This window comes from Nerophis ophidion, linkage group LG13 (assembly GCF_033978795.1).
Source record: "Nerophis ophidion isolate RoL-2023_Sa linkage group LG13, RoL_Noph_v1.0, whole genome shotgun sequence".
NCBI lineage: Eukaryota > Metazoa > Chordata > Actinopteri > Syngnathiformes > Syngnathidae > Nerophis > Nerophis ophidion.
In genome coordinates, this window is record NC_084623.1 from 46573424 (window position 1) to 46588876 (window position 15453).

At 40.5% G+C, this 15453-nt stretch overlaps 1 protein-coding gene across 1 annotated transcript in view; it reads left to right on the top strand.

The window, feature by feature from the left end:
- Positions 1-4587: 4587 nt before the first annotated feature.
- hip1 (huntingtin interacting protein 1) overlaps positions 4588-15453 on the top strand; it is a 114471-nt gene continuing 103605 nt past the window's right edge. Inside the window, exon 1 of the mRNA XM_061919079.1 lies at positions 4588-4900. Within this exon, the coding sequence (XP_061775063.1) occupies positions 4784-4900 (117 nt within the window). The 5' untranslated portion in view covers positions 4588-4783. The remainder of the gene's footprint in view (positions 4901-15453) is intronic.

Consider the following 15453-nt stretch of genomic DNA (forward strand, 5'->3'; position numbering starts at 1 on the left):
GCCATGAAGGAAAAAATTGCCGACTTAGAAGCTTTTGGCACTGTGGAGGGACATTAGCCACGAACGAGGATGCCCCAATGTGTTGAGGACACCTGTGTTCGCTTGTTGTGGCCAAATTTGCAGGACAGCTAGAATATGTCACCAATATGCATTATCACGATACATCGACATTTTTAATAGCTATAAAGTTGGCCAAATTTGTATTATTTAGTGCAGGGGTCACCAAACTACAACCCGTGGGCCCGATCCGGCCTGCCAGCCTCCAATATCTGGCCCGCGGAAAGTCCCAAGTTAAAAAACATTTTTTTATTCAATATATATATATATATATATATATATATATATAAAATTATTATTTTTTAAAATCTGTCTCTACCGCTTGTTACTCCCGGTGTCTACGAGCCCCTCAGGCAAATCATATTGTCTAAAAATGCATTTTCCCATCGATAACATCATCATGCTCAGAAAAACAAACAAAAAAAACAAAACAAAACAAAAAAAAAAAATATATATATATATATATATACACACATGATATATATAGGGGGCAGCATGGTGAAAGAGGGGTTAGTGCGTCTGCCTCACAATACGGAGGTCCTGAGTTGTCCTGGGTTCAATCCTGATCTTTCTGTGTGGAGTTTGGATGTTCACCCCGTGACTGCGTGGGGTCCCTCCGGGTACTCCGGCTTCCTCCCACTTCCAAAGACATGCACCTGGGGATAGGTTGATTGGCAACACTAAATTGGCCCTAGTGTGTGAATGTGAGGGTGAAAGTTGTCTGTCTTATCTGTGTTGGCCCTGCAATGAGGTGGCGACTTGTCCAGGGTGTACCCGCCTTCCGCCCAATTGTAGCTGAGATAGGCACCAGCGCCCCTCGCGACCCCAAAGGGAAGAAGCGGTAGAAAATGGATGGATGGATAATATATATATTCTGAGCGCAATGATATATATATATATATATATATATACATATATAGACACACAACCCGGCCCCCAGCCAGATTTTTTTCAACTCAATGCGGCCCAGAGTCAAAAAGTTTGGTAACCCCTGACTTAGTCTATCGCACAACCCTATTCAACTTAATGGCAAACACTATTTATTGACTATGGCAACACACCAAGGATGAACCGAAATGATCGAACACTATTAAAAGTTACATTAAAAAGTACATTAAACAAATAAACATTTATTACCTCATGAACGCACACACAATTACTGAAAATTGGTACGGTTGAATTGGTTCCTCCATACTTGGAATTGGTACTGTATCAGTTCACATATAAAAGGTCTCATTCATATATCCACTGTTTGTTTTTTTACTACAATATGCTTAATTGGTTCCCTGTTGTTATCAACCCAAAGTACTAACTATTGTATGTATAATATTTTCCAATTTATAGTCATTTATTTATTCTTCCATTACTAAGTGGACCTATCAGATTAGAAAATGGTAATATGTGAATAGACTACTTGCAATAAGCTCTGCTTCTACTAGAGACGCACGGATAGGCAATCATATCATCCGCAACCGCATCACCAAAGTTGTCATCCACCCGCCGTTTACCCGAACCAATATTTTATCAGGACCGTACCCGCCTGCTGAAATACGTCAGAGGTCGGCCGCCTTTAACGCTATTTAAACCTGTTTCACAGAGTAATGAAGAATATTGGAGCCACTAACGTTCTCGCGATTATCCAATAGCGTTCATCCTGATAACAAGAATATGGGCGTGCTATGAAACCATTGCCTTTGCCACCTTCAACAACATGTACGAACCGCTTGTTGGTCCGGCAACATGTTGTGCGCAGCTTCCGCAATTACACCTACAAGATTGAAAGGCATACTGGGAGATACAGAGTACACTGATGGTTGTGATATAAACAACTTTAACACTTACTAATATGCGCCACGCTGTGAAGTCACACATTACAAGATTGACAAACACATTTCGGGAGAACATCCTCACAGTAACACAACAAATACCCAGAATCCTTTATATCCCCCCGCCCCTACTTACTGTGAGGATGTTCTCCCGAAATGTGTTTGTCGTTCTTAATTGGTGTGGCTTCACAGCGTGGCCCATATTACTAAGAGTGTTAAAATTGTTTGTATCACAACCGTTTTTGTACTTTGTGTCACCCAGTATACCAAGCAGTCGTGTGCATGTTGCCGCGGAAGCAACACGCAACATGATGCTGGACTGACAGATTGTTCATGTTGTAATAGGCGACAAAGCCAATGACTTTATAGCACGCCCTATTACTTATTATCTGGGTGACAGCCGGCAGCCATTCAACAGAATAATAGCGACTCCTAATGTCTACGGGTCTTAAATGTCAAATTGTCACATCGAGAAGTACGCGGATGACACAGCCATCGTCGGGTGCATCAGGGACGGCAGAGATGAGGAGTTTCGGAATCTGGTGAGGGACTTTGTTGTCTGGTGCCACACGAATCTCTTGCAGCTCAATCCGTCAAAGACCAAGGAGCTGGTCGTTGACTTTGGGAGGTCGAGTCCACGGTCACAACCTATTGTGATCGAGGGAGTTGAGGTACAGACCGTGGACTCATTCAAGTACCTCGGGGTTTGGGTGGACAATAAGCTGGACTGGACTGTTAACACGGACCACCAGTACAAGAAAGGACAGAGCAGGCTGTACTTCCTCAGGAGACTGCACTGCTTCAACATTTGTAGAAAACTCCTGTGGATGTACTACCAGTCTGTGGTTGCCAGTGTTCTGTTCTACATGGTAGTGTGCTTTGGGGGGGGGGTGGGGGCGGGGGAGGGGGGGTGGGGGGGGGGGGCAGTACATCTAAGAAGGACAGCTCCAGACTTGAGAAACTGATCAGGCGGGCCGGTTCTACAATCGGAATGAAACTGGACTCACTGGTGACGGTGGCAGAGAAGAGGACTGTGGACAAACTAGTGAGCATCCTGGATGATGCCAGTCACCCTCTGCATAGCGTTATCAGTAGCCAGAGGAGCCTGTTCAGTGCTAGACTGCTTCATCCCAAGTGCAGGACTAATAGACTCAAGAACTCCTTTGTCCCACACGCCATTAGACTGTACAACTCCTCTCTGGGACGGGGGCCGGGCGGTACTAGGATGACAGGGGATTCAAAACATTAACGGTGCAATACTTTTTCATAACATGGTCACTACTGCCTACTTTGTCTTGTTATATTCTTATTTTACTGTTATATTGTTATTCCCATTGTTTTTATTCTTTTTGTAATATTTCTCTATTTTGTTTCCTTTTAAACCCCCATTATTTACTTTTTACTCTTTTTTAAATTGATCTCAACTCTGTACACTGCTGCTGGAATTTTAATTTTCCTGAAGGAACTCACCTGAAGGAATCAATAAAGTACTATCTATCTATCTATCTAAATGGTTTTTTTGACTGGCAAAGAATACCGATCCCAGAACCATGTATATCAAACATATCCGGATGGTTCAACCACCACCCGCCTGAATCTAATTAAAATCTATTTTTTTGTCATGTCAACCGCCCGACCCGCGGATAAGATGAGACCGCAAACCGCGCATCTCTAGCTTCTACACACTCCTTTTCACACATGTGCAAGTGTTGTTCTTTCCATCCATCCATCCATTTTCTACCGCTTATTCCCTTTTGGGGCCGCGGGGGGCGCTGGCGCCTATCTCAGCTACAATCGGGCGGAAGGCGGGGTACACCCTGGACAAGTCGCCACCTCATCGCAGGGCAAACACAGACAGACAACATTCACACTAAAATTCACACACTAGGGACCATTTTAGTGTTGCCAATCAACCTATCCCCAGGTGCATGTCTTTGGAAGTGGGAGGAAGCCGGAGTACCCGGAGGGAACCCACGCATTCACGGGGAGAACATGCAAACTCCACACAGAAAGATCCCGAGCCTGGATTTGAACCCAGGACTGCAGGACCTTCGTATTGTGAGGCAGACGGCCCGTGTTGTTCTTTCGCATGCTCAAAATAAACTTAACCATCGCCTCAAAAAAAATGAATCTCCTTCGGTATTATTGGTGCTCAACCCTTGCCCTGGCAAAAGGGCAGCGGTTGCAAAATGATAAATGATGATGTGATTTTAAAGGAAGAGAATGAGCACATCAAACAAATGGACTATCTCGTGTGGGCGGGAAAGGGCCTCTTCTCGCCAGTGGCTGCTAAAACTGGGAGGAGTTCCTGCCCGTTTCTAGTGGGAAACAAATGAAATCGATTGACTTAATGGTTACCTCTTTCTTGGCTTTGACTACAGATCTTATTAAATGTACGACGGTTTACCGTCGAAGAGTTTGTGAGAAGCGTTGCCGCGGGCGACATAAAATAAGCATGTGGTGGGATTTGCTAAGTACTCAGCGGTTAGGTGCGTAAAGTACTTCCGATTTGACGGTTCTTACTTACCAAGTAAAGATATATGAAATTTAAACGGCGAAAACGGACGATGTCATATTTGTATGTTATCATGACTTTCTTTATGGGGCACTTTACATGCTTTCTAACGCGGTAGCGGCTATTGGAAGTACGCATATAAACTCAGTAGAGGTTGGCACGTTTTATTTTGAAAAAACAAACCCGGAAGTTGCATGCCACGGTTTTGCCCCGATTACTGCTGCTGTCATTGACTGGGATGGTATTTACAGAGGCTAAATTGTCCGCTGAACGGGACCGCGAGTCCAACTCGGCGTAATGCAGCCTTTATGTTTCTTTTAAAAAAAACAAAACACTACAGTCTTTTAACTGACATTTCCTCCCCCCTCACGGCTAGCCCGAGACGATGGACCGCGTGAAAAGCTCCATGCAGCAAGTACCCAACGCCATCCCCAAAGTGATTCGACGCACCGGAGGGGCCAACAGCCTGGAGCTGGAGAAGGAAAACTTTGAGAGAGGACAGGTGTGTAGCGAACCCATGCACACATTTCCTTCATCGGCAAATGGGGCTGAGAATCACGCAGGGTAAACACACGTGCTTGACGTGACAGGGAAAACATATATGAAGATTATTCCCCTCCTTTTTTTGACACATTCCTTACTAAACATGCCCGTGGTGCGTTCACTGTCAATGTGTGTGATCAGCAGATAGCAATGAGTCGTCACAACAAAAGGGCTGTTGAGATGTAGGTCAGTGGCCTTTTGAATTGAGATAATTGTGCTGTTTAGCCTACCAGCTGGATACAAGACAAGAGCTTTGTGTGTGCGTGTGTGTTTGTGTTTGTGTGTGTGTGTTTTCTGGCAATGCATTCTTAATGGGGACATTGCTCTGTTTACACAGTCACCTTTTAGGGGACCTCTGACGGTATGGGGACAAAAAAACAGGTCCCCTTAAGGCCGACTGAAATGAGATTTTCTTATTTAAACGGGGATAGCAGGTCCATTCTATGTGTGATACTTGATCATTTTGTGATATTGCCATATTTTTGCTGAAAGTATTTAGTAGAAAACATCGACGATAAAGTTCGCAACTTTTGGTCGCTAATAAAAAAGCCTTGCCTTTACCGAAAGTAGCAGACGATTTGCACGTGACGTCACTGGTTGTAGGGCTCCTCACATCCTCACATTGTTTAGCCAGCAGTAGCTAGAGCTATTCGGACCGAGAAAGCGACAATTTCCCCATTAATTTGAGCGAGAATGAAAGATTTGTGGATGAGGCAAGTTAGAGTGAAGCACAAAAAAAAAAAATAAGCGACGGCTAAGGGGGGCGGGCGGCAGTGGTAGCGTTTCAGATGTAATTAGACACATTTACTAGGATAATTCTGGAAAATCCTTTATCTGCTTATTGTGTTAATAGTATTTTAGTGAGATTCTTAAAGTCATACCTGAAAGTCGGATGGCTGTGGTGAACGCTAGAGTCTCTGAGAGGAGCCAAGATCACAGCTGCTTTTTTGACAGCTGCTGCAGGTCCCATAATCCGCTGAAGTCTCCGGTAAGGAATGCCTTAATATCATAATTTTCCCATCCAAAAACTTGCTGGTGGACATAGAGAAACATGTTCGCTTGACCGCTTTGTGTTAAAGCTTCACAATAAACAAACACCGGCTGTGTCTCGGTGCTAAAGGCAGCTCCGGCTGTGTCTCGGTGCTAAAGGCAGCTGCAATCCACCGCTTTCTACCAACAGCATTCTTCTTTATAGTCTCCATTATATATTGAACAAATTGCAAAAGATTCAGCAACACATATGTCCAAATTACTGTGTAATTATGCGACGAAAAGAGACGACTTTTAGCCGTTAAGTGGAGCTGAGCTAAAATGTCCCCACCAACCAATAACGTCACGCGCACGCGTCATAATACGCGTCATCATTCCGCGACGTTTTCAACAAGAAACTCAGCGAAATTTGAAATTGTAGTTTAGTAAACTAAACCGGCCGTATTGGCATGTGTTGCAAAAAATATTTCATCATTGATATAAAAACTATCAGACTGCGTGGTCGGTAGTAGTGGGTTTCAGTAGGCCTTTAATGGGGACATTGCTCTGTTTACACCAGGTGTGTCCAAAGTCCGGCCCGAGGGCCATTATTGGCCCCCAGCTAAAAAATACTATAATAAAAATTTAAAACATAAAAAAGTGTAATAAAAGAGTAAACAGTGACATGTAACAAGAAAAAGTTGCAATGTTGACACTAACAACACAAAGCTGCAATGCGGACTGTTATTGACCTCCTGAAGGCTCCAATTACTTCACTGGAACAATTTCACTTTCAAATATTTTTGGGGGGATAATATTGCATTTTTTGTGTGAAACAAAGTTTTCTTTCACAAAAAGGGCATGAAATAAACAAAAAAGTATGAAGAAATAAATAATATCTTAAAATCAAGAGATCTACAGACTTAAAGGCCTACTGAAATTAGATGTTATTATTTAAACTGGGATAGCAGGTCCATTCCATGTGTCATACTTGATAATTTCGCGATATTGCCGTATTTTTGCTGAAAGGATTTAGTAGAAAACATCGACGATAAAGTTCGCAACTTTTGGTCGCTAGTAAAAAAGCCTTGCCTTTACCGGAAGTAGCAGACGATGTGCGGGTGACGTCACGGGTTGTAGGGCTCCTCACATCCTCACACTGTTTACAATCATAGCCACCAGCAGCAAGAGCTATTCGGACCGAGAAAGCGACAATTTCCCCATTAATTTGAGCGAGGATGAAAGATTCGTGGATGAGGAAATTTAGAGTGAAGGACTAGAAAAAGAAAAAAAAAAGGCGATTGCAGTGGGAGCGATTCAGATGTTATTAGACACATTTACGAGGATAATTCTGGAAAATCCCTTATCTGCCTATTGTGTTGCTAGTGTTTTAGTGAGATTAAATAGTACCTGAAAATCGGAGGGGTGTGGCCACGGGTGTGTTGACGCCAGAGTCTCTGTGTGAAGTCACGGCAGCTGAAGCAGGATGGAAGCTCCGCTGTTGTCTCCGGTAAGAGGCTTCCTATTACCACAATTTTCTCACCGAAAACTGCCGGTTGACATTTAGTCGGGATCCATGTACGCTTGACCGCTCTGATCCGTAGTAAAGCTTCATCTTTGGGAATTTTAAACAAGGAAACACCAGCTGTGTTTTTGTGGCTAAAGGCTAAAAGCTTCCCACCTCCATCTTTCTACTTTGACTTCTCCATTATTAGTTGAACAAATTGCAAAAGATTCAGCAACACAGATGTGCAGAATACTGTGTAATTATGCGAATAAAGCAGACTACTTATAGCTTGGATCGGGCTGGAAAATAATGTCCGCTACAAGCGGTGACGTCAAACGCCATTCCGCGACGTTTTCAACATGACACCTCGTGGGAAATTTAAAATTGCAATTTAGTAAACTAAAAAGGCCGTATTGGCATGTGTTGCAATGTTAAGATTTCATCATTGATATATAAACTATCAGACTGCGTGGTCGGTAGTAGTGGGTTTCAGTAGGCCTCTAAAGCTATGGTTCTCAAATGGGGGTACGCATACCCCTGGGGGTACTTGAAGGTATGCCAAGGGGTACGTGAGATTTTTTTTTAAAATATTCTAAAAATAGCAACAATTCAAAAATCCTTTATGAATATATTTATTGAATACTACTTTGACAAAATATGAATGTAAGTTCATAAACTGTGAAAACAAATGCTACAATGCAATATTCAGTGTTGACAGCTACATTTTTTGTGGACATGTTCCATAAATATTGATGTTAAAGATTTATTTTTTTCTGAAGAAATGTTTAGAATTAAGTTTTTGAATCCAGATGGATCTCTATTACAATCCCCAAAGAGGGCACTTTAAGTTGATGATTACTTCTATGTGTAGAAATCTTCATTTATAATTGAATCACTTGTTTATTTTTCAACAAATTTGTAGTTATTTTTATATATTTTTTTCCAAATAGTTCAAGAAAGACCACTACAAATGGGCAATATTTTGCAGTGTTATACAATTTAAGAAATCAGAAACTGATGACATAGTGCTGTATTTTACTTCTTTATCTCTTTTTTTCAACCAAAAATGCTTTGCTCTGATTAGGGGGTACTTGAATTAAAAAAATGTTCACAAGGGGTACATCAATGAAAAAAGGTTGAGAACCACTGTCCTAAAGGGAAACCTTTTTTAAATGATAGTCAGATCCATTCTATATCCTTCTATTTATGGTAGTTGGAGTTGCAGACACCTTAATTCTGTTAAATAGCAGTTTTCAGTAATGTCACAGAAGACGCAGGATTTGCTTTAACATTTAAGTGGTGAAACTTCCCATAAGACAGGCATGGGCAAATTAAGGCCCGGTGGCCACATGCAGCCCGCTAAGCTTTTTAATCTGGCCCGCCGGACATTCCCAAATATTTTTTTTAGATCTTTAAGATGGAAGGTGTAGCTGCCATTATGATGTGCAGTGATGTTTTCTAATGACCGTAAGTCTTGAACTATACAAAGTATTTCAATGGATGGAATCTGCTCTTATGGATGATATACCAGTTACTATGATAATCTAATTAGTTACTATGGTCTTGTACGTCACAGCAGCTCAGACGAGGCACCAAGCAGTGTGGGCGGGAAGCATTTCCACAGATTTGGAAGGAGATTTTCACAACAAAATTCTAAAGCTTAGTGATATATCAGATATATCAGATTGTAGGTGGGTTTATTTTGTACCCTTCGCATTCCTATTTCACAGTGTGTTGCATTTTTGTTGCGTTTTACTTGATTGTAAAATATGTCGATTAGAAGGGGGTGTAACTTTCATACTTTGTCGATATTCAGTGTTTTATCGTTCATAGAAAAATTTAAAATTCCATTATGTATTTTAAGGGGGTCTGTTTTTTTAGCATTCAATTAGGCATTATTGTATAACGTTTTCAGCATTTAATCTGACTTTATTGTGAGTTTTTTTATAAGTGTTCCTAAAAATAGATATACCAGCCCCCAGACACATTTTTTTTCTCTAATTGTGGCCCCCGAGTCAAAATAATTTCCCAGGCCGGCTATAAGAGGACAGCTGTAGTGCTCTGTTCTGAGGATCATGTCATATTTAATTTGAACTTTTTTATTTTTTATTTTTTTAATGGTCCTCAGTAGTCACGTACACATTTGTGTGAATTATGCAAAATTATTTAAATTTAAATACATTTTTTTATGCCTCCACAACCTGTAGAAAGGGTGGTCCCCACAAGTGATGATCAAAAACTTGGTCCTTATTCCAAATAATTGTGTGTGTGTGTGTGTGTGTGTGTGTGTGTGTGTGTGTGTTCTTGTATTTCTACCCTTCTTGGGACATCAACAAGGAAAAGTACCTTCCATATGAGGACTGGTGAACAAGTTAGGACCGAAATCATGGTCCCAAAAAGGAAAACCATAGCATCTAATAGAAAATGTCTCATTCGCCCCGTTGGTGGTGAACTCGATCAAAATGATGGTGGTCCTAAAAAATTGACTGTCAACATATGAAATGACGTGTGTGTGTAAAAATCTGAAGTGCTCCCCCTCTGGCCAACATATGTAATAAGTGTGTGTAAAACATCCGCCCCCTTGGGCCAAAATTAATAAACAAATAAGTATGTATATAGGGACATACTGTAATAACTTGAAGTAAATAATTAAGATTAAAAACGAATTACAAATAAAAATTAAAACTTTTTTTTTTTTAAATAAATTTAATTTTCTCACGTGTTGACTTTTCTTATAAAGTTGGGAACAATTTCACATATACTTTCGGTTTCTGTAATATTGCAATATTTTCTCGTAAAATAATTACTTTTCGATGTAAAATGATTACTTTTTAATGCAAAATAGGGGCATTTGTCATAGAATTCTGGATTTTATCACAAAATTGCCAATTCTTTTGTTTCTATAATATAGTAACATTTTTTTCGTAAAATTCCAAATATTACTATACTTTTGCCAACATTTTAAAGTTGTGACTTTTGTCGAGTAAAATTACAACTTTTTTCATGAAATTACCAACATTTTAAGCTTTTCTTGTAAAATTTTGGACTGTTGAGTAAAATCCCAATTTACATCATCATATTGCACAAATGTTCAGTTTTTCTTGTAAAGTTTTGACTTGCGTTGAGTAAAGTTATGACTGTTATTATAAAAATGCCAAAAATTCAAAGTTTTACTTGTGAAATTGTGACCTTTTTCTTGTGAAATTTCAACTAGTTTTTCACAGCAAGCGTTTTTATATTTCCATAGTATGTATGTATGTATTAATGTTGTAAATACAAATCTTTCGGTATTTTTTTGGAGGTCTAATGAAGGTCTCAAGAAGGTAACAAATACAAAAGTGCGTGCGTGCCTTCTTGAGACATCTTACAAGGAAAAGTACCTTCCATATGAAGAGCGGTGAAAAAGTTAGGACATAAATCATGGTGCCTATACGGAAAACCATTGCATCTAATAGAGAATGTCTCATTTGCACCCCTGGTGGTGAAATCTGTGAACTTATTAACCTGATCCATTTCATCCATGATATTCCCCAGACTGATGTTGTGTTGTTTCATTGCAATATTTTCCTCTTGGAGAATCTTCATCTCTTGACGCATTTCCAGAAATTATTCTGAGTTTGCAGACTTTCTATATTTCCCTTCAAACTTCTCAGGTCTGCATCGTGATGTAATCTTGCTTGAGCTATGTCATCTCTCAGTTCAGCTATTTAGTGTAGCATCAAGTCTTCCTTCCCATCGTGTCCTGTATCTGACGTCAAGTCTTGCTTCCTATCTTGTCTGTTATCCAGAGGCTCCTTTGTGCCAGATGACACCGGAGGTTTTGGGATTTGAGTTGTTCTTTTAGATTTTGACATCATAGCAGCTCGCTAGCGGTAAACTAAAAAATTAAAAGCTTACCTTTTGTACATTTACTTTGTTTGTATATATTATTAGTGTTGTAAATACAAATCTTTTTATATCTAGAAGGAGTGATCCTAAAGAGGTAGGCATTTTTCAGAGGTCTCAAGAAGGTAAGAAATACAAGAATCCGTGTGTGTGTGTGTGTGTGTGTGTGTGTGTGGGTGTGTGGGTGTGTGGGTGTGTGGGTGTGTGTGTGTGTGCGTGTGTGCGTGTGTGCGTGTGTGTGCGCGTGCGTGCGCGTGCGCGTGAAGGTTCTTGTATTTTTACCCTTCTTGAGACATTCAACAAGGAAAGTACCTTCCATATGAGGACCGGTAAACAAGTTAGGACCGAAATCATGGTCCCAATAAGGAAAACCATTGCATCTAATATAGAATGGTGCTGAAATCTATCAAAATTAGGGTGGTCCCAAAAAGGAGAGATTTTTCTAATTGAGGTGACATTCATATGTTCTGGTTCTCCATTATTCCGAGCTTTCGCGTAGGATCTTGGTTCAGTTCGGTACCCAGTCACAATGATATTCATTAATTTATCCTGATCCATGATATTCCCCAGACTGATGTTGTCTTGTTTCATTGCAATATTTCTTTCGTCTCTTGACGCAATTCCTGAAATTATTCTGAGTTTTCAGACTTTCTATATTTCCCTTCTAACTTCTCAGGTCTGCTTTGTGATGTAATCTTGATGTAATCTTGCTTTAACTATGTCATCCCTCAGTTCAGCTATTTAGTGTAGCATCAAGTCTTCCTTCCCATTGTGTCCTGTATCTGACATCAACTCTTGCTTCCTATCTTGTCTGTTATCCAGAGGCTCCTTTGTCCCAGATGACACCGGAGGTTTTGGGATTGGAGTTCTTTTACATTTTCACATCGTAGCAGCTTGCTAACGGCAAACTAAAAAACTAAAAGCATACCTTTTTTTTGATTTACATATTTTTGTATATATTATTAATTTTGTATATCAGTATCTCTATACATCTGGAAAGGGTGGTCCTAAAGAGGGAGGCATTTTTCGTAGGTCTCAAGAGGGAATGAAATACAAGAATGTGTGTGTGTGTTTGTGTGTATGACTTCCCACCCTCACTATACTAGACTCCATGCCAAGTCACTCCTGCATTATCAAAAGGACAAACAAATGACGATCGGACATGTCGTTGTGATGGAGTTCACATCTGATGAGCATGCCAGGTTACTGTTGTGCTGTTGATCCCGGTGAACCCCCCCCTCTTACCCTGTCCCACAGACCCAGGCACAGGAAGGGGGGGTTAAGTAGGTCAAATGAACCAAGGCGGCCAAACTGCTGTGATAGTGCTGCTCCAATTATAGACATTACTAAGTGAATGTGAACAGCAGCTACATGACCAAGCCTGCATGTGGTCCATTTTCATGCGGTTGACCCCACCACCACCACCGAACCTACTCCGCACACACACACACACACACACGCACGCACGCACGCGTTCTGCAATGCAAGACAGCGGCAGCGTGGACTACAATGTGGGAATGACGCATGCGTGGCTTTATGTGTTCCAAGCCATGCATGGTCACTAGGTCACTCTCAGGCTCTCACGTCACGTCCTCTGCAAGTTTGTATTAAAAAAAAATAAAGGAACAGCCTTTACGACCGTACATTGATCTATGTTTTATGACTGCTTTTAATCATTAATTACGCTGTTTGTGGCTATCCCTGGTGTTGGCGTCCTTGTTGGTTTTTGACTGTTGAGCTATGGCAGACAGGGCAGGAATCAATGAACCTGCTTTTGACTTGGCATGAGATAATCTCATCTGATCTGTTTTGTTCTAAAGCCGCCTAAATCTGTTGGTTTCACCGCCTGTTTATTGTGTTTTTAAGATCTTTGCCTTGCCTGCCATTAAAGGGAAACTGCAATTTTTTGGAATTTTGCCCATCATTCACAATCCTTTTGTGAGTCAAGAACACACGTTTTTCCTTTTGTGCGCATTCTAACTTGTAAATGTCAGCTCACAATAGAGCAAATGCAAGTTGCTCTATTCCACCTTTTGCACACCCACTAAATTTTAGAAGAAAATAATATATTTCCATATATTAGCTGCACCGGACTATAAGCCGCAGATAGATATTTTGGGAAATTAGTTGTTTACGCAGCAGCATTTTTAAAAATTTTTTTATTTACATACCTTAATTGTTTCCAAACGGTCTCTGTAACACGGCAGTAAAACGACTGATTAAACAAAACTGACGTCATCGTCATGGACCTGCAGAAGATAGCCCTCCAATCAGCTAAGCAATTTTGGTGAATTTACAAAACTGAAACAATACAAAAAGAATGCCATTGTAAGTTAATAATACTAACAAAGACACTCATAAACGTGTTAGCATAGTCACTGATGCTAACAATGCATTATTCATTACATTACCATAGCACGTACAAATATGCATACCCAAACTCCAACAAATATCACACATGGGACAGTTTGGTAAGTATAATTGTTTCAGCTATACTGTAAAATTGACAAACATTACTTGGAGTGATTAAGAATCCATACAAGTAGAACTCTATGGACGGCTAGAAGACTGAACAGCAACTGTACTTCTGTTAGGTTTAAAAAAAAAAACCCTCTAAAAAAGAAGGGCAATGCAGCCACTGCACTACTTGCAGTGAGCAAACTCGTCCAAAAGATGACGCTTAAATCTTATGTACCGGTATATATCTACGATTTTTTGACGTATGTGGCTATAATATGTAAAAATATTTATTTCTTCTATAATACCTGTGCGCTGGAATTTACAGTAGGGTAGCTGCATTATTAGCTACATTGTACTTGCCGTATATTGCAAATTGAATCCATTAAAAAAAACAAAAAAAAACGTGTTCTTGTCTGACATCCACAGCATGCCCACAACACTCGTAACTTAGATCTGCTATAACAGGGGTGTCAAACTCAAATACAGAGTATGCCGAAATTTAAAACTGAACAAAGCCACGGACCAAGGTTGAACAAATTAACCTTTTAATAGGGACCCAAACAAGTTTTGCATTGAACATTGAACAAGCAAGGCTTATATACAGTAACTTTTATAGTGACATGCAAAATCGAGTTTCAAATAATAATAATAATAATAATAATTAAAAAATATCAATGGCATATCAAATAAAATTTAAATACAAATTTAATGCCTCTTTTCCATTTGCAGCCGTCTGAGGTAAATGTCAAAATATATTGTAGCGTCCTGAAAGAGTTAGTGCTGCAAGAGATTCTGGGTATTTGTTCTGTTGTGTTTATGTTATGTTACAGTGCAGATGTTCTCCCGAAATGTGTTTGTCATTCTCGTTTGGTGTGAGTTCACAGTGTGGCGCATATTTGTAACAGTGTTAAAGTTGTTTATACGGCCAACCTCAGTGTGACCAGTTTGGTTGTTCACCTAGTATGCCTTGCATTCACTTGTGTGTGTGTAATAGCTGCATATATTATGCGAGTGTGCCTGCACGCTGTTTGTATGGAGGAAATGCGGACGTGACGACAGGTTGTAGAGAATGCTAAAGGCAGTGCCTTTAAGGCACGCCCTCGATATTGTTGTCCGGGTGGAAATCGGGAGAATGCTTGCCCCGGGAGATTTTCGGGAGGGGCATTGAACTTCGGGAGGATTGGCAAGTGTGAGAAATTGCGGTGTTACAGCGGCACTGCTGCTGTGTAATAACGGCGGGCCAGCTGTAATGTTAATTTGATATTGCCTCAAGGGCCGCCCGCGGGCCAGAGTTTGACACCCTTGTGCTAGAAGGTAAACATTGTTTACTGGCTTGTACCGCTCGAAGTGTTGTATGCAGGGGACCAAAGATTTGGAACCAGCTTAATGAGAGCCTCAAGATGCTGTATCCATTCTCCAACTTCAAAAAGAAACTGAAAACTTACCTATTAACCACCTATCTTTAATGCCTCATGTGGGGTAGACTACAGTTGGGTTTTGTATGGTTGAATGAATGTATGTATGTATGTATGTGTATGCTTGCTTTAGTACTATTATCTTGTGTTTATCATATAGCGTTGTTGTTTTTTTTGTTGTGCTTGCTACCATGTTTCATCATTCCACGTATATACTGTCCTCTGGACCCCCTGTCAAAAGCTTCTTCTAGCTTATTTGGGGGACCCTTTCGCGTA